The sequence below is a fragment of the Cyclospora cayetanensis genome, unplaced genomic scaffold (genome assembly GCF_002999335.1).
Source record: "Cyclospora cayetanensis isolate NF1_C8 unplaced genomic scaffold, CcayRef3 CcayRef3_contig_36, whole genome shotgun sequence".
Lineage (NCBI taxonomy): Eukaryota > Apicomplexa > Conoidasida > Eucoccidiorida > Eimeriidae > Cyclospora > Cyclospora cayetanensis.
In genome coordinates this window covers 142647-163533 of record NW_020312325.1, presented here as the reverse complement: position 1 = coordinate 163533, position 20887 = coordinate 142647, and the positions used below count along the sequence as shown (strand labels likewise).

Sequence of the window (20887 nt, the reverse complement as noted above, 5' to 3'; positions counted from 1 at the left end):
AACTGACCAGGAAAAGCAAAGAATACGAAAATGCGCCGCTCTGCGGCATGCATTGCTGCAGAGGGGCTGCCGCGATAAACTCTGTGGCTCCCAGAACATCTAATTGGAGGCACACGGAGCGAACGCTGTGGTAAATTGCATTGGATGCTGCTGCCCCTACGATGGCAACTGCACCAGCGTCTGTACAAGTGGGTTGAGCTCACTGCTACGTTTGGACAGTGCAGTCAATACACACTATATGATTTATCGCTAATCCTACACGCATGTCTATCCATACGACTACCAGAAGAAGCGCAAAGCTAGCTGGATGGCTAGTTGAATCCAGAGGGATCCTTGGCGACGCGACTGTCGGAGCCTCGCTGTCGGCCACCCCGCCCTCTATGCTTCCGACTGCCTTCCGTCTTGCTATCCAAATGCTCTCTAGAGCCCTCTGCACTTCTGCGGCGTGTGTCCGCTTCTGCTGCCACTCCTCCTCGCTTGAAGGGGGCTGATTCGGCTGCTACGAAGGCGTTGGCAGCGGAGCAGCGATCCCCCCCCCCCGAGCCGAGGTTCTCGTCAAGAGGCCCCTCTCTCCCTGTGCGTTGATGAGCCTTTGCCGCTTGGGGATGTCTTTTTTGGCCTTGATGTTGTTTTTTCTGCTGATGTCGCTGTGCAGAGGCACGACCGGCGTTCTCGTCCGACAAACTCTCCCCCCGACCACCACGAGCAGCTCCACCGTCTGCCACTCCCATGTCAAGGATTCTTCTTCGCGCGAGGAAAGCTGCTCCAGAGGGCGATGCGGCCATGGCAGCATCTACAGCCTCGCCCGCATGCTCTGCTTGACGCTGACGTCCGTTTACCTGCGTTTCCAAAAGAGGAACTGCCGAGAATGGGGGTTGTGGTAGGGATGGTGGGTATTTTTGTGGTGCAGATGCTAGTGCTGCTGATGGTGCCGGAACTGTTGGAAACCCCAACCTTCCATCTGCCTCCCTCGCCGAAGGCACACAGAGGGGGGCCTCTCTGTCTGAAGCCGCCTCTGCATGCTTCTTGGAAGACGTTCGTGAGCAGAAACTGTGCGAGCCCACTCCGTCTTGCGCAGCGTCCGAACATCCCACTGCCCCCACCGCTGCGTCTTGCTGCGCACCGGGGTCTGCCAAGACTTCATCCCTTCTCACCAAGAAATGAAGCTCGTCATGCAGACTGGAAGCCCAATGATGCTCCTCCGGGCGAATGAAGGCAGGAGGAGAGTCTCTCTCGCTCCGCTCCAGCTTGTAGCCTGCCGTCTGACTGGCGATCTTCAACTCGAGAGAACCCCCCCGTCCTCCTCCATCGCCTGGAGCAGTCGCGGAGCTGGTGTTGGACAGAATGCTGGCCGTTCTGCTGCTCTGCCTGTCTGAGCGCCCGCTGACAGAGGCAAGATTCCACGTCCTGGCAGCGTCTGAGAGGGGGGGCCCCCCCTCCCCCGAGAGGGGGGGCCCCTCGGGAAGTCCGTCCTCGGGGAGACGAAGTACCACTCCGCGGAGCTCTTGATACGCCTCTTCTCCCTCTTCCTCCTCCTCTCCCTCCTGCTGCTCCACTTCCACTGCCTCTGGCTCCTCGTCCTCATGCGGCAGCAAGTCTTGCTGGACGCACATGCGTCTACCTGATCTGGGAAACTCAGCGCTACACGACCCCAAGACTCCTTCTGGCTGCTGCAAAGGAGCAGGAGCCGTGTGATTCGCCATCATGCCAATGGCTGGGGAAGACAAAGAACGTTCCATTGAGAGCCGCTTCTGGTCTAGGGCAGCCAGCCGCTGTCGGATCAGTCGAACTGCAGCGCCAAACGCACATGCGAGAACATTCATTTTCACTGCAGACCGCTTTTCTTTGCCATGCAGACGAGAAAATCGTGTCATAATAATGATACGCGTATCGACTCGTACATCACACAGACAGACACACACAAACACACACTGGATCTCTATACTAAGCCCTCCCCTGCACTTCTCCACGAGTTCAACAGCAGTAAGTAGCAGCAGCAAAACAGAGGGGTGGAAACAAAGGCTGATGCTGCATAACAAGCATACGCTGTGAAGGCGCAGCGGGTCGAACCCGAATCAAATTGTTGAAGTGGCCGCTGCCGTCCTGACAAAAGCAAGCAGCCAGCAATACTCCCAAGACAGCATCTTACTGCAGCCCCCCCCTTTTGCCTCTCTACCCAGCCTCTGCCACAACTGACACCTCGAAAGGCAGCCAGTCAAACCTTCGCCGCTACTTCGAAGAGCTGGCAGCAGTAGCAGCCCAAGCAGACGAGGCTTTCGCTCTTCCTCCTCCCCAGACCCCATGCAAGCCCTCGTATCGGCCGCAGAGAACGCTTCTCAGAAAACACACGGAGATGCAGCTGGGAGATGCAGGTGATGCAGCCTCGGTAAGAACAGCAAGGTGCCTCACCGCAATTACAGTCTGACTGCCATCGCACACGTAGCGGCCATTTACAATGAACTTGAGTTCATGCCGACCAGGGCGACGTGGAAGCGACAGCACAAAGCACCTGTGAGAAGCACACAAACAAACACAATGTGCATGCACATGGCGCAGAAGGGGCAGCATCGCAAAAACACAAACAAACACAATGTGCATGCACATGGCGCAGAAGGGGCAGCCTATCGAAAAATCGTTCAAAACTAATAATAAGTCCACACAGCACCCCAGGGAGAATATACATACAAACAGTATGTGGGCTGTTAGGCCTGCACTGCACTGCCGTCAATCCGAGAAGTGTGTTTGACTCCAACAACAACGCCAAAAACGCCAGCACATGGAGACACCCACAGAGAGCCTCCCCTCTCCAAAAACAGAAAGCAGAAGCACAACAAAGCATGCAGTCTGCAGCGAAAAAGGCACATGAACGCAGTCCCCGCATGCAGGAGACGCACTCGCGGATATGGCAATACGACATGAGATGGCGTTTTGTCCATGGAGGCGAAGAGAAATCGCCAATCACCTGCCCCAGCAAACACACAAAACCAGCGAGAAGGAAACACCCTGAAGCCAGACAAGAGCAGACAAAGCTTCACACCACGACGCAAACGGCATGACTCGCGACGTGTACAATAAAATTTCTTCCCTTAGCCCCCTAGACAGCGAGGCCACACAAAAAAAGCCCAAACAGGATGCCAAGGCGTCACGCAGCAATGCATGTACGTACATAAGCTCCTCCTCCCCCCTTTTTTCAAACGAAAGTTTTTTTTTGACAACCCCTGTGTTGGTTCCACTCAATATTTGTGCAGACGTTCCCCCATACAAAGAACAGCGCATCCACCCTCATGCGGCGGAATGCAATCGACGATCCGTTCAGCAAATAAGGCACCATAGCGGGATCGAAAAGGAGAAAAAAGGCTAAGAAAGCCGCCTGCAAGTCAGACGCTCGACCCCTTTCCCCACAAGACACACACATACACTCATATACACACCCCTTACCTCAACAATGGCCGTCGGTTTGTCCCACACCCACTTCACTACCCATGCCTCCCACTCCTCATCTAACACCTTTCGCGCTAGGACGCCTCTCCACGCCTTTTGAATTTCGATTGCCGCTAAGCGGCGAACTGCCAATAAGCACTGCGTCTGTGCAGAGAAACCACAAGACCATACGAAGGGACAGACACCTGCTCCGCGTAGCAGCAACAAACCCTTGCCGCTAAGCGCCTCCAGAGCAGCTAAAACTATGCTATGGCAGAGCAAAGAGCAACGGCCTCCACACACAAAAACCGCGCAATGCGAGCGGAAAAATAGCCAGACAGAAAGCACATGCGAAGAAGAAGACTAGCAGATGTACAGACACTCCAAGATAGCCCGACAGAACGAACATGCGAAGAAGAAAGAACATGCAAAGAAGAAGACCATGCGAAGAAGAAGACACGCAGATGTACAGACACTGCAAGATAGCCCGACAGAACGAACATGCGAAGAAGAAAGAACATGCAAAGAAGAAGACCATGCGAAGAAGAAGACACGCAGATGTACAGACACTCCAAGATAGCCCGACAGAACGAACATGCGAGGAAAAAAGAACATGCAAAGAAGACCATGCGAAGAAGAAGACCCCCACATGTACAGACACTCCAAGATAGCCCGACAGAACGAACATGCGAAGAAGAAAGAACGGGCAAAGAAGAAGACCATGCGAAGAAAAAACTAGCAGATGTACAGACACTCCAAGATAGCCCGACAGAACGAACATGCGAAGAAGAAAGAACGGGCAAAGAAGACCATGCGAAGAAGAAGACACGCAGATGTACAGACACTCCAAGATAGCCCGACAGAACGAACATGCGAGGAAAAAAGAACATGCGAAGAAGAAGACCCGCATATGTACAGACACTGCACAAAGGCGCATCAGTACGTGCGTAATACACAACCATGAGTGAGGAGAAGAAGACACGCAGCGGAAAAAAGGCCTGCTCCCTGCGTTCAATCTTCTCAAGAGACTTCTGCGCGTTGCTCACCAAGCGCTCCGTCTGGAAAACGAAATGCTGAGCGTGCATCCTCCAAAGAGCTTGAATTTTGATCGCCGCTTTCTCCCTTCGCAAGGCCAGATCCCGGATCGTCCGTCTCTTGAGAAGCTCCTCCACAGCCTTCAAACGTCTCCAAGCGTTCTGTATGCAAGTTGCAGCTCTGTGCTCCCGCTGCTGCTGCTGCTGCAGCAGCCGACGCCACACCAAGGCCGCCTGGTACCGTAGGCGGGTAAAGTAGCCCCTAATGAACCTCTGAATCGTCGACTGTACGTACACCGCAAGCCACAGCACAGCACAGCGGCTAATGCGGTAGTGCACAGCTTGCACGCAGAAAAGAAACTAGGCCTTCCATTCCCCGCAAGCAATGCTTTTTCACGCGCGTTGAGACGACAGACACGGAAATAGCAAGCAACATGCAGACGAGCCAGCCGGCACTCCTGGAAAAGCCCCAACACGACCGAAGCCACAGGCCTCGATCAAACGCATAAAAATGAGCAAACATGCGTTGTACGCATGCAAATACATATATAGATGTACATGTAGATACATAGACGTATAGATACATAGACGGATGCAGGAACCACTTTCCCTCACCGCTGCCGTATCGGCAATCATGCATTGCAGTAGCTGAATTCTCGAGCGGGGAACGACGAGGGGGGGCACTGTCTCCGCAACATTGGATGTTTTGCTGCCTTGCGGTGCAGGCCTTCGGAAGAAGGCTGTGGGAACGGCCGAAGGCTGTGGTGGAAAGTGGTAGCCTGGAAAGATTCGAGGAAATCGCAAGAGAGAAGAGGCAGCAGCAGGCACAGCTCGACCTTCTTCAGACGCCAGCCTGCCAGTGGTGCGATGCCCCTCGTTCAAGCGGCCTTCTCCTTCAGCGCATGAAGCCACGCTGCTTTCCTCATCCTCGGAGTTGTTTGCCTCCCCGTCTCCGCCGCTGCTGCTGCTGACAGTGGTGAAGACGCCAGGAGCAGACGCAGTGCTGTCTGCCTTGCTGCTGGTGCTCCTCCGACTATCGATGGGATGCGCAGACGCAGCATCCGCAGCCAACTGCGGCAGACGCGGGAAGGCGGCTCCGTGCGAGGAAGAGGAAATCGAGTTCTGCTCGCTCCAGCAACTGTTGCTGCTGCTGCAGCAACAGCTACTGTAGCTTCGCGTGCTGCAACAGCAGCTCGCTACCCTTGTTTTCGAAGTGACAGCGCCACTGGAGGAGCCATCTGCGGGAGCAACTGCTCGCAGCCATGGTCTCTGCATCAATCCCAGCTCCTTACACACCCCATAGGTTTGCCATGCGCGGTGCTCAGACCTGCACAGGTGACACAAGGCACAAGGCACACAACACATGCACATGCCACCCCTGTTTGCCAAACCCTCGAGTCGGCGTGGGGTGAGCCTCGAACTCCTTCAAATCCACACCGGCAAAAATACACAGGATTGAAAAAAACACACACAAACGCGGAAAAACACACAAAAAGGCAAACACACCATGCATACATACACATATACACTTACACATATATGTATATACACACACACAAATACGGTGTATCTACAGCCCTTACCGTAAAAGTTCCTTGGTGTCGCGGGCAGCGTGCCAGTTGCTCTTGGCGGGGATTTGTAGTGCCAGCTATAAAAGAGAAACAGCGTAAAAGCGCACACCCCGAGTAAAGAAGCAAATGAGGGGAAATGCACGGGGGATGCAACATTCTACATGCTGTACTCTAAGAGGCTCATTCGGATGCGAAGCACACCAAAACACCATCTGCGCTACAAAGCAGGCCCCAAAACATTCAAATGGCAACTCTTCACTACCGGCTTCAGCAGCCATTCCCATCTGCAAGAACCGAACCACTGAACATTGGAAAGCCCACCCCACTTGAGGGAGATCGCGTGAATACAGCCCACCATCCCAGCTGTAAACCGTGGAATGACTTGCCTGTGTAAAGAGGCCGCCCCCTCCCCGTATAGAAAAGCAAAGAGGGAGCCATGAGGCTTCCCTTTGAGAAACCTCAGGTCCATCTCCCATCGTTTGAGCACTAACAGGGAGCGCTCCCTCTGCCTCGATCACTCGCCAGCTAGGAAGTTAACCGAGAGAGGCAGAGATTCCACGAAACTATCCCTCAAGACTCCTCTACGGGCAGCCTAGTGCACACCCCGTGCACGAGCAGCAAAGCCTCTGTGAGTTATTTGGCACGGCCTTCTCTTTGGAGTCTCCAACCTCCCTCCCCTCGAAGAATCATGAGCAGTGATGGGGCCTCTACATATATGCAGGAAAACTGAGAGGCCAAGGAATAAGCAGCCAGGATATGGAAGCAGCTACACCTGCTGACGTGGGAAAGGACTATGACAATCTGACAACTGCTGGTATTCAATCAATGGGATGAGGCTCCAATACAACTGCGGCCCTTGATGGCGCCACTGCATGGATTTGCGAGCGACTGCCCAGGAGGCACAACAAAGATCAAAGGACCTCCGATCGTCCTCTTTAACGTTTCAGGAGTATACGAGATGCCCAAAATGAAGCGAATCTGGGGGCAAACGGGCAAAGTTGGGGCGCATACAGTTCGATGCCACAGCTGCAATGGGGGCACGCACTGCATACCGCGTGGTATTCTCAAGCGAGGAGCTCTCCCAAAACAGCTCAAAAATTAGTGTTAGCAGGCTTTTATAATAAAAGAAGCAGTCATATGAACGAGACAGAACCCATAAAGAACTCTCCTTGGGCCCTGACAGACATATACCCTCCGTGGCTTGGCAACAGCGCGGGGCAAATCTGCTCGGCTATGCTAGACTCCACCCCTCGCCAGTAGAGTCTCTTTCATGAGGGTAATTGTTCGGCTTGAATCCACTATTTTATGAGGCACTACTAGACGTTACACGCGCTTTAAGGCAGAATTATAGGCCAACCATCAAGATATACACACACCTGTTCTAATCGTCCTCTGCCTCAACACGAGGCACGCACTGAGGGAGCATTCATGGCGGTCTGGTTTTGACGATACACATCGCATCAAATGCCCGTTCTGATGAACCACTTTGTAAAATTTGAGGAGTCTTTCATCAAAGCTCCACCCAACATGGTTACTTGAGCCCTCTTCTCGAGCTTTATGACTCTTTCCCATGTGTGTCTGCCAGCTGAGTCACTAGCAGGACGCTTCTGGGGGGAAGCAACCATATCGGTATTCTTCTAGCATAACACGGCATATCCACGCTGAATAAGTGCTTAATTAGCGCGCATCTGGCTTAAGTTGAGCCCGTGGAAACCTAACTCACGCAGTTCCTCTAATCGTGGCAGTGCATACCGCGAAAAGCCGTGAAGCATACGAGGCGTGCAGTGCTAGGGAGGTACACATTCGGGGCATTGTGCATTTAATTTAAAAGCAAGGCTCTATTGGCCATTTCTCAAGGCCGAATAACCCCCTCTTTTGATGTGCTCAAATTCGTAATTAGTTGTGTAGCTCTGCGACTTGTAAACCTACGAGCAAGTCTCTGACCCTCGTTCTACTGTTGACACACCGCTTGGTAGTTCACTCCAAAGGTCTACTACTGTTAGTCCCGTGCGGCCGACTTTCCTTGTAGTTGCTTGTAGAGGGCAAGAGAGGATGTAACTGAAAAAAAAACAAGGTAGCATAGCTTACAAACGTCGCTCCCCAGAACACTCGTTTCCACAAGGCAGTGGTGCATGAGGCGTTTCAGCTTGCTATACGGCATTTTCGTGACCCCTTTGTTTAATGTTGTCGTCCATTCACCTTAGCCAGTGGCTGTGGATGCAGTGAGATGTCATGTTTTCCTTCAAAAGTTGTAGGACTTTGACTGTGTTATTTGATGGTCAATAACTTGCTTTTCTGTTACAACACTCGGAACGAAAAAAGCCCTTCGATAGTATAAATAGACGGCGGAACAACAGCTGCTGGGGCGGCGGATGCTGTCTTGAAAGCTAATGTGAATGTAGTAGCCCCACAGCTGGTAAACGAACATATCTTATAGGTGATATACTGTGCATGGATCGGACGACAAGGCTATACCGAACAGAGAGTATGACGGCCGTAAAGACTGGGAAATTTTCGAAGATTCAATCTGCCGGTCGGAGATGTACTTCCCTTGGTACTACCCACAGAAAGAAAAACGACCGCTCCTTGCGACATGTTTATTGAAAGGCGAAGCGACTCAACAATGGCTCTATTCATAGAAAGGAACTCACCTGCACACACAAAGTTCTACGGGAAAAAAAGCCTGCTTACAACCATAACTCATCGGCATATGCTGAGACAAACCAGTCAAGCGTTGGGAGAAGTGAAAAAGCTCAACCAGGAGAAGCAACCAACAGATCGCTACGCCGGGAGGTGTAGAACTTTGCTGCGCAAAAGCTCACAAACAGCTGCATTGCCAGTGGTTCATCTCAAGTTTACCCGAATCGACAAGTCAAGTAGTCGTAAGCTAGGCAACGACGCCGCACATGTACGTTAGCTTTGAGCCCCTGAACGAGTGTACTGTGAACTAGAAGCTCCAAGTATCTCATATTAGCGGATTACTAGATACTCTATACGCACAAAGAGTCCACTCGTCTTTTGACTCCATAGGCGCCTTCGTTGGACTCCACATTCGCCCTGATGACAAGCACATGGCAGCGCCACACTCACACTCTCCAACTCAAGTACACCTATATGCGTTTAAGCTTGTGAATGCCTGGGCGGAGCTAGAGCATTATGTTAATCAAGTTCTTGATCAGCTAATCAAGGATGGGTGGATGTTTGTCTTCATGGGCCACATCGTAGTCTACGGCCGAAACGTTCAAGAGCACCTACAGCACCTTCGGCGTGTTTTCAGCTGTTGCGGGAAAAGCAGTGGCTTGTGAAGGCAGACATGCGCTTGCGTTTCACGTGAGCAATTGTGCCATTGGGATATCGCAGGCTTGGCACCTTCTGCAGCACGACTTTGCTGTGCACTATACTAGCGGTATCACCAGCGCGATCGCTGAAGCACTTTTGCTCCGCCACAACAAGTCTTTATTTTACCACGCAGTCGCTATTGTCTGTGACACTTCATGATTCACATCGAAGTTGCGTGCAGCGTATGCTTTCGCCACCCATGCAAGAGCTGCTATTACCCATCTCTAGAATGGAAAACGGATGAAGCCCTAGCGTGTTGAGGATGGCAAACGATAGATCAAGACGCAGTCAGGATTCTGGTGAACGGCCTTGAAAAAGATTGTCATATGCAGTGTCTATTTGTGCAACGCATATGACAATGTTTTTAGACCATTGTGCGGCTCACTCTGCAGGGAAAGTGTTCCGCCAGCTTTCCGGTGGCCTGTGATGCATCCCAGAGTGGAGGACTACACAAGCCCAGGTCCAAATTGTCAGCAGCTGCGACCCTAAATTCCTCCTCAACTCGGACCTTTGCAAAGCCTTCCGGTCCTTAAAGGGATTCGGATCAAGCAGACTATGGGCTTTATTTTCGGAATGCTGGAGGTGCAGGCCCAGCATAGCATTTTGCGTTCTTATTAACGGACTAATTGAAAGTGCCCATTTCAGTCCTTGTTCCACCATGTTTTGGCCCACGCGGCTGCTCATTTCTTCTCTACTTATGTTCGGAAGCTTTACGCATCCGCAGGTATCTTCACGGGGGTGTGAATTGAAGCTTGTTAGTGCATTTGCACGGGCCTATGTGACCGCCTGCACAGGTACGCCAATATGACCAATGCGAACCAGTCTGAGCCAGATGGGCAAATAGACTTTCCCAACGGCACTATTCTACAGTATCTGTGACTCGGTGGTGGCAAAAGTTCAAGTGTTTGCTCGTTTCTTCCGTGTGAAAAGTGGGTTCATAATTCAGCAGCACGCTCCAATTGCTTGTCTTCCGTGTCCCTGGCCTACACTCAAGAGCCCCTGTTCCACTCGGAGCTGCACATGCTGATTCAGGGTCAGGAAGCACCCTCCTGAGCGGGAAAATCTAGCGAGTAGGTGGTAGGTGCATGCGAATGCTTGCGCAAAGCTCAAGCGAGAAAAGCTTGAAATTGGGATAAGCGACGGTGGGCGATGTGTTTAGAGCCTAGATAATTCGTCGCTGTGAAGCGGCAGGCCCCAAAAGATCTATTCGAAAGTGACGAGCTGAAAAAGTTTGCCGCCAGGTGGCGGGGACAATTTGCTGTTCCATCAGAGAACGATGCTCTTTTAATCAATATCGATTTTATTCATAGTTGGACGTGCCATATGGCTATCGGTGTCGGCTTCGTATAGAATTTTCAGGCTACCCCAACTGTTCTCTGGCTTTGCCGCGCAGGCGAAGCAACTCTGTGGGGGCGAAGGATCCACAGAAAGCGGCACAACTGGTGTTTTTCAGGAATGTTGAGCACCCAGGAAACACTGGAAAAGACTTTTAAATGAAGTGGGATGAGCGAAGCGAGCCGTACTGGCTAACATAAAAGCACTTGGGCTTCGCAATCTGCCGGAGAATCTGTGACTAGGTGCGGATCAAAGTGCTAATGACCATCGACGGTTTTTCACAAGTTTCTGAATCCGTGTCCGACCTGGCACTTGCTCTGTCTAAAGCAGGTCCCTTCATCCATGGATTTTTGTTTGAAAAGCTCCTGAATATTATTGTTACGGCGCCCTCTACAAGCACATTTATGCGCAAATATTCTCAGCTAGGTTTCTCTGCACGTTTCCCTTGCGGCTCTCTTGGAGTTTGATAATAGACATTGCCGCATGTTTCAGCTGTATGTGCATGCAGGCATTGCCCTACGGGGTGTGGAGGCACTGCTGAACTAGTATGTGTTTAGAGGTCCTTCACGAACTTTATTTCTTTTCTGCTTTATCGTGACAGTATGCTCATACATATCCACCCCCCACAGCTACGAGCCACTGCGCCGCCACTGTAATGTGGGTTTGGTCCCACGTTCATTGTTGGCCAGTGTGTCTTACCCCCATTCGCATTCCTCTTACCGGTTGAGGTACGGATGCTTGCATTTAATTGCAATGTTTTGTGCATTTTCGAGTTATTGAAAAGTGGCAATACGCTATGTGCAACTAATTACGAACGAGTTAAGATCGACCTTTTGGTTTGACTGTTGGCAAGTTGCGTCAATTCATTACGGCAGGAATCGGCTGCGTGCCCCTGCGCGAAGCTGCTTTGCGCTTCGAACTGTGAATGATCGAAATACGGGCTTTAGACCCTAGGAGGCTGATGCATGGAGGAGGGAAGATCTCATTTGGAAAGGTAGTACATAACTTCGCAATAAGTTCTTTTGTATTAGTTTGGGGTCTAACAGTGTCTCCCTATCGAGACTCCAAGTGAAGAGAAATATGAAAACGCTTGTATTCTATATATTCCTTGGGGTCAGCATATAGCTTCAATGTGCAGTCTCGCAATATCCGTCTTCGTGCGAAGTCAGCAGTTGTGCAACATCGCTTGGCTCGCATAGTAGGTGCAGCAGCCTGCAAAAGAGGTGCTCCTTCCGTTGAGTAAGGCCCCAGTGGGCTGAGGGAAGAAAACGAGAGCGTTCTAAATTTAAGACAATTAGATCTAACTTGAACTTCGAATGGCTATCTTGTTGTGGGCCTTCCGATTGAGATTTGATGGCGAATGCTACACCGGCCATCTGGAGATTTGTAAATAATCCAATTACAGTTGGTTTCCTGCTCACATTTGCACCTGCTGCTAGTTATGCACTAGTATCAACACTGAGGACGCGCTGTGACTTATCGGTACCTACAAATATAGTTGTGTCACACACTGCACGCTGTGACCCAAAGCGTCGGCAAAGGATCAACAACTGATGATGTACCAATGGAAAAGACACTTCATCTGCTCAAATCTCTCTCCCTCTTCCCTTCTCCAAAAGAACTCCAAAGGCTTCTCTAGAGTTTCTCAGACCTCAGTATGACAACGGGGTGCCCCCCAACATGGGCTTCTAGCCCTCCAGATTCACTCTCCCTCACAAGTCGGCCGTCAGGGTGATCCGCTTGTCTGGCTACAATGAAGCTACGGTTAGATAAGTAGCTCTATTGATTTCCACGCTAATGAACAGTCTTATCTGTTGTTTGGAGCAAAATGAGTGGCATTTTGTTTTATCTGTCATGCCGATAGTGCACTACACATCATTGCGCTTTCCCCCAAGGGGGTCAGCCTGAGATGTCTGACGGGGGTGGCGTTCACTCTTATCATTTACGTTTGTTTTGGGGTTTCCATATTTCATTGAAAGTGGATCGACAGCATTGTATGCCTTCGGTGGTGTAGCTACATCGCCGTGGTGTCACATGCGTTTTCAAGGACAAATAGTTCCAACCCAAAGCCCTCCGCACCACGTAAGGAACACTGCATATTTCCCACGGAGTTTGCATATTCATGATAGATCATGATTGTAAAAGCACTGACTTCTTGGAGCAGGCAAAAGTTCACCAATATGGGGGCCCCCAGGACGTGTGAGGGCCCAGCTAGGGGCCCCCAAGACGTGTGAGGGTCCAGCTAGGGGCCCTCTGCCTTCCCATTCCCATGCCTCTAGTCAGACAGCTTCAGTACACCGATCCGAGATTCGAATGCTGCATTTTAATGGAGCCTGCAAGTTTTTTTGTTCGTGTGGAGAGCGAAGTACCCTCGGTTTTCGTGACCATGCGGGCTGACACAAACGCCTCCCGTTTTAATGAATAAAGTTCCTTCGGTTGTAGTTCATCACTGCTACACCTTGTTGTTTACCGTTACTGAGGAGGAAGGGATCTAGGATCGCGGTTTACAGCATCAGAATCTCACAGATTAGGAGATCCTGATCAGTCTTCAGGTGTTCGTTGCACTCGATGCTGCGCCGTTGCATTCCTGACTGGCGCATGAATTTTCAAGCGCCACGCTAGAGTTTTCTCGGTGATGCTTTCCGTGTAGGCAACCCTGCAGCAGCAGCTGCTGCTGCGGCAGCTGCTTCCTGAGCACGTAGCAGCATGCAGCCCAGCGAAACTCTCCATAGCTACAAGCCATGAGGTCCTACCTCCTCCGCATGTTGCTGTTCCTCTCTCTGGCGCTCGCCAAATATTCCGCTTGCTTTCTTGTGGATACGCGAGAGAGGCAGACACGTGTCTACTGCGCCGCTCCCGTTTCCCCTGCAGCTGCTGCCTCTACACGATCTCTGAGTGCAGCATGCAGCACGCCGCACACAAGAGGCCCACGAAGGGGCTTATTGCAAGACACTTGGCGCAGTAATTCGAGGAGTCAAGCCTCTTTCCCGGCGTCATCGGCTTTTCTGGCTGCAAGTTTCAACAGTGCGAGTTCTGCCACCCCTGCGGAAACTGAACACTCTCCGACTTGCCCAGAGAAAAAAGAAGTAACCCCACACTGCGCTTCAACAGCACCAGGCGCTGCTTCTCCTTCTGGAGAAGCGCCATATGTACAGCGTGGTGGTGTGCATGCAGAACCCTCAAGGTTGTCCGAGAGGGCTCCTCAAAGCCCAGACGATCTTGAATGCGTAGAAATCGATGCATCACTGGAGGGAGTGAGTCGAGAGGGGCTATTGCAACTGCTTCGAGACGTGCAGCAACGTTTGCCTGAGATGTACAAGCATCTTGCTGCAGGCCTTCCTTCAGATCTTGCAACCGTGTCAACGGAGCAGCTACGGATGCTCCTTGAGCAGCTCCTCGACTTTGCGGAAGTTGCAGATGCAGGCGGACCAGATAATGCTGAGGAATCCCCCGCAGGTGAACGTACACTGGAAAAGCAGCAGCAGCAGCAGCAGCAGCAGGAGAGTACGGATCACCCTGAGGGCTGCACAGCACGCGGAGAGCAACTTTCGACTCCCCTTAAGCGAGCTGCTGCTGAAGCCGATGCTGCTGCTGCTGCTGCCGTGGTTGAGGCTCAGCAGCTCCTGGATTTAGGGGCAGCAGAAGAAGAGACACGCCCCCTGTTTCCAGAACTACAGCAGCAGCTGTCTGGACTCACGGATGAAGATGTGTGGGATCTCCTGTTAATTATGGGGCCTATTCTGGAGTCGCTCCTGCCTCCAAAGCGTTCCCTGCAACAGCCTCAGCAGCAGGAGCAGCAGCAGGAGCAGCAAAGCGCCAGCGACACGCAGCTTCTGGAGCGGTTCTTGGAGGAAACTCGGGTCGAAAGACGAGCTTTAGCCGCAGAGGCAGAGGCCATGAGGCGTTTGGTACAGGAGAAGGCGATGCCTCTCTCTGCAGGTGCTCGCAGAGAATTGCTGTTGACGCTTCTCGCAGTAGCCGAGGCTGAGACATACTGCCCGAAAGAGCCAGAGGTCTGCCAGCTTCTAGCCCTCACTCTTCCCTCGAAAAGTGCCTCACCTGCTGGCGATGAGGCACAAAGTGACCCTCGAGGTGCAGCCGCGGAAGCACCGAACGGCCGCATCCGCCACTCCGACGCAGCCTTTGCAGCGTGGAGACGGTTGCTTCAGCAGCCTGAGAATGCCGCTCCAGGGGAGCCTCCCCTTACGGAAGCCGAAGTAGCAGCCCTGAGCGACGAAGAGGTGAAGCTGCGCTACACCCAGGCCCTTCAGAAGGCAAGGAGCGATGGCATTAGAGCTACGCTCAGGCGCTGTGAGCACGGCGATTCGGCTGGGCCCCCTCTGCTGGACTGCAAGGTTCAGCCGTCTCGGGAAGATGCAGGTGATCTCAAAAGCGACTCGAGCGCCTTCCGAAGAGACCACCGTCTCCCTCCCGCTGGGCTAGAGACTCCCCCCCGACAAGAGCAGCCTCACAGGCAATCGCCGCAGCAGCACAGCCTCGAGAGAAGGGAGTCTCCCGTTCACTCCGTCCAGACCGAGGCTTTGCCTGCTGGAGGCGCAGCAGCACCAGCGCGTCGCGACACGACTGCAGAAGGGCTGCAAGTCGAAGGCGCAGCTCAGGGGGAGAACGCCTCCACTGACTCCTCGAAGTCACATCCTGCACAGCCGACTGCCAAAGCCTCGTCCCCAGCAGTTCTTGTCTCCACGAACGCTGGAGGAGCAGACGTGGGCTCCTCGCCACTGCCTGAAACAGCAACGGCGCACAGCGAGCATGGCTCTCCCGAGGAATTCAAGGAGGCGATCCTTGCCACTCCTCTTGCGTCTCCGGAGCCACCAGCGGCGCCTCAGAGCTCCTCGCAAGCAACTCCTGGAAACTCTGCTCCTGCGAGTCGACGACCGCCAGATGACCATCCTGGTCCGCCTAGTCGCTTCGCCGCACTGGGTTTGAGCCGCTCCGTGAGCGAGGCAGTCGGTGCAGTCTTGGAGGGAGCTTCCTCCAAGCCGACGCCGACACAGCGAGTGGCAATCCCTCAAATTCTGCGAGCCTTATCCGAAGCGGCGAGGAGAGGGAGGGTTCAAAGTCGCGGATTCAACGGACTTGCGGTGGACCGCTTGGTGGCTGTGCGCTCCCAGACAGGAAGCGGCAAAACGCTGGCTTACCTGCTGCCGCTCATGCAGGTGCTAAAGGAGCAGGAAACAGCGGCTGCTGCAGCTCACCGCGGCGTGTCGGGGGAGGGCCCCTTCAGGAGTCTGATGGACCTCGACGGGGCCCCTGCAGCGGCGGATGCAGGGGAAGACTTGGGCATGCAGCACGGCTTGGGCATGCAGCACGACTTGGGCATGCAGCACGGCTTGGGCATGCAGCACGACTTGGGCATGCAGCACGACTTGGGCATGCAGCACGACTTGGGCATGCAGCACGGGGAGTTTTTTTCCCCACAGGGCCCACGTGCGCTCGTTGTTTGCCCTTCGAGGCCGCTCGCCTCTCAAGTGGCTTCTGCGGCTGCAGCTCTCGCGAAGAGCATCAGGCTGTCAGTCAGTTGCGCCACGGGAGGAGTCGGGGTGGGAGCGCAGCGTCGGTCCTTGCTGCAGCGTCCTCCGGATATCCTGATTGGCACGCCCGATCGTCTCTTGCGGCTGACGCGCCGCTCTCCTGGCGAGGAGGGAGAACCGGGGACGAGAGGACGGAGAGGTGGCGGCGCCTGCAGAGCAGCGGTGGGAAGGCTTCCCAGCCTCGCGAATGTGCAGTTCTGTGTCTTGGACGAGGCGGATGTTCTGTGGTCTGGCGGCTTCAAAGAGGATCTCCAGAGGCTGCTGACGCGCTCTGGATTCGTGCGCCTAGGATCTCCTCAGCACCCCCAACTGCAGGGAGAAGCAAGGGGACGGCTTCGAGTGCTGCTGACCTGCACCGCGACACCTGATAGTGGGGTCGAAGAGAGCCTTCGTGCCTTGTTGCAGCTAGCGCCGCAGAGGGTGCTCTCAGTCTCGGGGGGCCCCTCCTTCCCCCCCCAGCGTCAGTTGCGGCACGAGATGATGCAAGTGCTCGGCGCAGACCGCTTCTTGCTGCTCCTCGAACAACTCAAGATCCATCCAGACCTCCGAGGCAAGAAGAAGGTGCTGGTCTTCTGCAACACAGTGGACAGTTGTCGTGCCTGCTGCCACCATCTGCAGGCTGCCGGCCTTCCTGCAGAGGTATTTCCCGATAGTTGAGCTAAGCAGTGGACCCTCTGCAGTTTTGGCTGCCGGGAGTCTGCTTCTCTGTGGGCATCAGCCTTGCTAGTCTGCCTGTCTGTACGGCATCAGAGGGTGGGGTGTCGCGTGGAGGCGAAGCGGCGAAGGCTGCACACTGCGGTAAGCGCTTTCTCCGCCATCGTTCCTCTTGCGTGTGGACTGCAGGGCTATGACGGCTCTTTGCCCGCGAGTATCCGCGAGAGGAGTCTCCGTGCCTTCCAAGGAGGAAGCGGTCAAAGGATTTTGGTGGCAACGGATGCCGTCGCACGAGGGCTGCACATCGGGGGAGTGGAGGCTGTTGTGAATGCGGACTTCCCCCTCACGGCAGTTGAGTACCTTCACAGGTGACGCTCTAGCGGCTATCCCGGAGGTAGAAAGCTACGTACTCACGCACGCAGCTTTTTTACTCGGCACAAAAGTACATGGCCAGCCGGTGCTGCTACTGCTTGTTGCTCCAAAGGAGGTCGCTTGAAGACAAACCTTCGTAAGCAGACAATAACGTTGCGTGTGGATATATAGGGCTGGAAGGACTGGCCGGCTGGGCTCCAATGGATTTGTATTTTCCCTCGTCGCTAAGCGCGACGCAGCAGTTGCATCAGCCGTCCGAGCATCCCTATCGACAGGCGTTTCTATTGATGAAGTTGATGAATGCAAGCCCAGCTATAAGAAGTCGAGTAGACAGCGAAGTAAGCCCCTTCAACGCAGTAACTGGGGTGGCCTCCCTCGGTAGACTGCTCTTGCGGTCTTCTATTTCAAGACTGATGCAGCACTCGAGTTCATTGGCGTAGTGGTCCTGTTTACATGAGTACCCTGCAGTATCATTTAAGTCGGCCCCCCACCCCCTCAACAAGGGAATGTTGCCGAACAGTTAGCCTACACCCAGCCTCCACAGGCTCTTGTGTTTGCATGTTCTCTGCTCACTAATAGATAATGTAAATCTGCCAACGCCGGTGTCCAAGGCAAGACGAGCAGGCTGGAAGCCCCCGCGGTAGGCACCATACTGGCACAATTAAACTACATGGACCACTATTATCCTGTCTAGCCAAGACTTCTTACGTTGTTTTTATTTCCATGCACACGCATTCATACGTGCGCAGTTTTGACTGGGTGGCTCATGGGGATGATACGCAGGCTACGGGCCTGTATAAACAAACTATAACGTATTGACTCCCCAAAATCTCAAAGGCCTCGTGCTTCCAATGCTTTGCAGGCCTAGGGAACAGCATGTTTCGCACAAGGAGAGGGAACGAACACGCAAAAGTGGAAGGCGCCAAGGAGCCAAGGGCCCTCAGAAGAGCAAAAAGTCCGGTGTTGCTGTTGCAACCAGGACGATTCGGAAAAAAATGTAATGAAGTAGTCACGTGCGTGCTTGCCTGTCTAGTGCAGGATATTCTGGACTTTGCACTACACTTGAAATTTTTTCACCAGCTGCACTCACGTCACCTCCATTGACGGTGGCAAGCTGTAGTCTAAACATGAGGCCTATAGTGCTGGATTTTCTCTTTCTCACCACTTTCCCTAGTTGTATTTTCATAATGGAAAAAGTAGTCTGGGGCCAGCTGACGCAGTGCACACAAAGTAAAATAAACAGACTATTGGGCGGAATGGCGCAGTAAATGCAATATTTCTTAGAAATCTTGCAGGTTTCAATTTGTCTTCGTGTGGAGTGGGCACTTCATAACCGAGCATGAGGATGGGTTTCAGGACAGCAAAAGGACGCTACAAATACTTGTGAAACGCAAACATGTAGGGCCTCTCTCAGTCAAGCAGTGCTCCAGTGCATTCGTGTAATATTTCAAGGAATTTGCGTGGCGCAGTGCAGCGAAAGCCCCCTAGCGGCGTGTGTTTTGTTCATGGTAACGAATGGACTTGCATGGCACTGGAGGACGGAACACGGGCGCACCAGCTCTTTGCACATGCATTCATGGGTTAGCACGTGCATAAGGACTTGATAGGAAGAACAGTAAAAGTATCTTGAAGTGTTCGCGATATGTATTGCAGAGGGCGGCGAAGTGGGGCACCGGTGATAGCTCAGTTGGTAGAGCGGCAGACTGTAGATGCTGCGGTTATCTGTTGGTCCCTGGTTCGATTCCGGGTCACCGGATTTTTGACCTTTTGCACAGTTTCGGGCTGTTTTCATTCGAGTTATTGAATTTTGGTGACCAAAAGCTCTTGCTGGGATGAAGGGGCATACCAACTGTGGGGTGAGCGATGATAGGGAGGGCGCTTGGCGTTCTCTTCCTTCTTACCATCTTCGTTTTAATTTCTGTCGGGCAGATCCAGACTCTATTTTGGATGACATCATCCGTTGTTACGTGCTTTGCATCTTAGAAGCACATCCATCTGTGGACGTACATTCAGCCTTGCACCGACTGAAGCTACTGTAACCGGCTGGGTTGCACCAATAGCATGGGCAAGAAAACACTAAATTTACTGACAATGAGTTTCTGCTGTGTTGTATAATACGTATTTATCGCCGAATCAGTGCTCATATAAGCTGGGAACTACTGCGCTACACTTTGTCTTGTTGAGTTGGACGATCGTGCACATTACAGATTCACCTTCAAACTACCAAGAAATTTCCTCTCAGTGCATCGTATTTGCAGAAAATATCACATTCTATGCTTATTTCCCTGTTGATAAGCATTCTTCTGTGCTCCTGATCATGATGGATGATCAGAGGTACTCGTGCACTGGTGACACGGGCAGCCTTATATGTTTGAGTCACTCCAGAATGCCTCGCCGCAATTTCAGGTGGATTATCCAAGCAGCCAAGTAAAGCGGTGTCACTGTTAAATAGTTCGGTCTTACCGCTTTTTTGTTTTATTGAGGCACATCTACGGAAAGGAACGCTGACAGAACAATACCAGTTGCAGGTGCTCAGACTCAAGACCGCCGCACCCTCGTAATTGCTGAAATTATTTACTGGCCTAAAACCATTGGAATGCACTAAATTTTTCTTTTCGATGCATGGGAAAATATCGCTGCGAAGATTTTCAGTGCATCAAATTGAAATCTGCGGAACCAGGCTGCGTGACTATTAAACTGCTCACCCGGACTCCTGTACAGCTTCAGCTGGATGAAATCATTGCGTATCTGTAGCAATGCCAGTTTCATAGTAGAATCTGTGATAATTTGTGTGTTTTGCTCTACACATGTAGGTAACACTGGTCAGAATTGCTTCCGAATGCTGTAAAAGATCATCGATAGATATGCCGTTTGAAACCAGACAAAGGGACAGCATGACATTTGACCCCGAAACTGTATCTAATTTGTTAGGTATGGCTATCATAAAGATTGTTTAGTAAGCTTAAAGCTGCACCCTTCGCATACACGCGTGGAACAGCTCATATTTGAATTGTAACACTCCCGTGCTCAAGATCTATTCCAGGCCAAGGCCAACAGCGTTAGAACCATAAAGAAATCATTATGGGGCTGATTGATCTTAAATATACCAATTTAGTGGGTACTTTTCTGCACAGCACACACCAGTGGACTAATACTGAGCTGCAACCCCAAAGATGCTGCGTGCCCAGCTGCACTTTAGTGGCTTCAAAACTACTAGTTTTGTTAGATTAGAAACAATTACTGGAGAACTGACTAATTATTGGCTCTATTTGCTTACTTTTGCAGAGTTCTGTTAGCTTTATGCAAGGAAACGCAATCCTGTATACTTGTTCGCTAGATGCTATGTGCAACTAGCTGTGAATGCTCGGAATGCTTGCAGGGTGCAGCAACACGCAGCCTGCCTGTACTACTTCACTGACATCTCAGAATTAACGGGAACCGACAGGGAAATGCGGGCGATTTTCGGAAAACACAATAATTTGCGATGAACGCTGTATTGTTGGGATGTAGATGCTTCTTCACAGAGTCATTCAAAGAAGCAATAGACTCATATTACGCTCTTTTTCTTAATAATATCAGGTACTCTGTTGTTTCTGGACGCCATACCCGC

The 20887-nt window shown here is 52.2% G+C and overlaps 2 protein-coding genes and 1 non-coding gene across 3 annotated transcripts; 2 read left to right on the top strand and 1 right to left on the bottom strand.

The window, feature by feature from the left end:
* Positions 1 to 311: 311 nt before the first annotated feature.
* On the bottom strand, positions 312 to 7650 carry LOC34622785. Its single transcript, XM_026334094.1, has 11 exons — positions 7561 to 7650; positions 6038 to 6102; positions 5655 to 5877; positions 5070 to 5525; positions 4467 to 4716; positions 3439 to 3713; positions 2895 to 2962; positions 2410 to 2509; positions 2046 to 2103; positions 1622 to 1789; positions 312 to 1492 (listed from the first exon to the last, which is right to left on the bottom strand). Exons 1-11 carry the CDS (start codon positions 7648 to 7650, stop codon positions 312 to 314), a joined length of 2934 nt encoding a protein of 977 aa, XP_026189879.1.
* A 5790-nt stretch (positions 7651 to 13440) lies between these two features.
* On the top strand, positions 13441 to 18145 carry LOC113146526. The gene is made up of 6 exons (XM_026334093.1): positions 13441 to 15972; positions 16081 to 16890; positions 17095 to 17273; positions 17449 to 17637; positions 17876 to 17917; positions 18115 to 18145. The coding sequence occupies exons 1-6, from the start codon at positions 13441 to 13443 to the stop codon at positions 18143 to 18145; spliced, it is 3783 nt and encodes a 1260-aa protein (XP_026189878.1).
* Positions 18146 to 18949: 804 nt separating this feature from the next.
* Positions 18950 to 19033, top strand: Trnay-gua. The gene is given in 2 exon segments: positions 18950 to 18986; positions 18998 to 19033. It is a non-coding gene; the product is annotated as a tRNA-Tyr (tRNA).
* Positions 19034 to 20887: the final 1854 nt, after the last annotated feature.

Coding starts and splice junctions, on each gene's coding strand:
- LOC34622785 (XM_026334094.1), bottom strand. CDS start 7,650: ATGGTTGCTTCCCCCCAGAAGCGTCCTGCTAGTGACTCAGCTGGCAGA. Junction 4,717..5,069: donor TGATTGCCGATACGGCAGCG/GTGAGGGAAAGT, acceptor GAGGTTCATTAG/GGGCTACTTTACCCGCCTAC. Junction 2,510..2,894: donor TCGTATTGCCATATCCGCGA/GTGCGTCTCCTG, acceptor TGCTTCTCACAG/GTGCTTTGTGCTGTCGCTTC.
- LOC113146526 (XM_026334093.1), top strand. CDS start 13,441: ATGAGGTCCTACCTCCTCCGCATGTTGCTGTTCCTCTCTCTGGCGCTC. Junction 17,274..17,448: donor GCAGTTGAGTACCTTCACAG/GTGACGCTCTAG, acceptor GTGGATATATAG/GGCTGGAAGGACTGGCCGGC. Junction 17,918..18,114: donor GCAGGCTGGAAGCCCCCGCG/GTAGGCACCATA, acceptor AAAATCTCAAAG/GCCTCGTGCTTCCAATGCTT.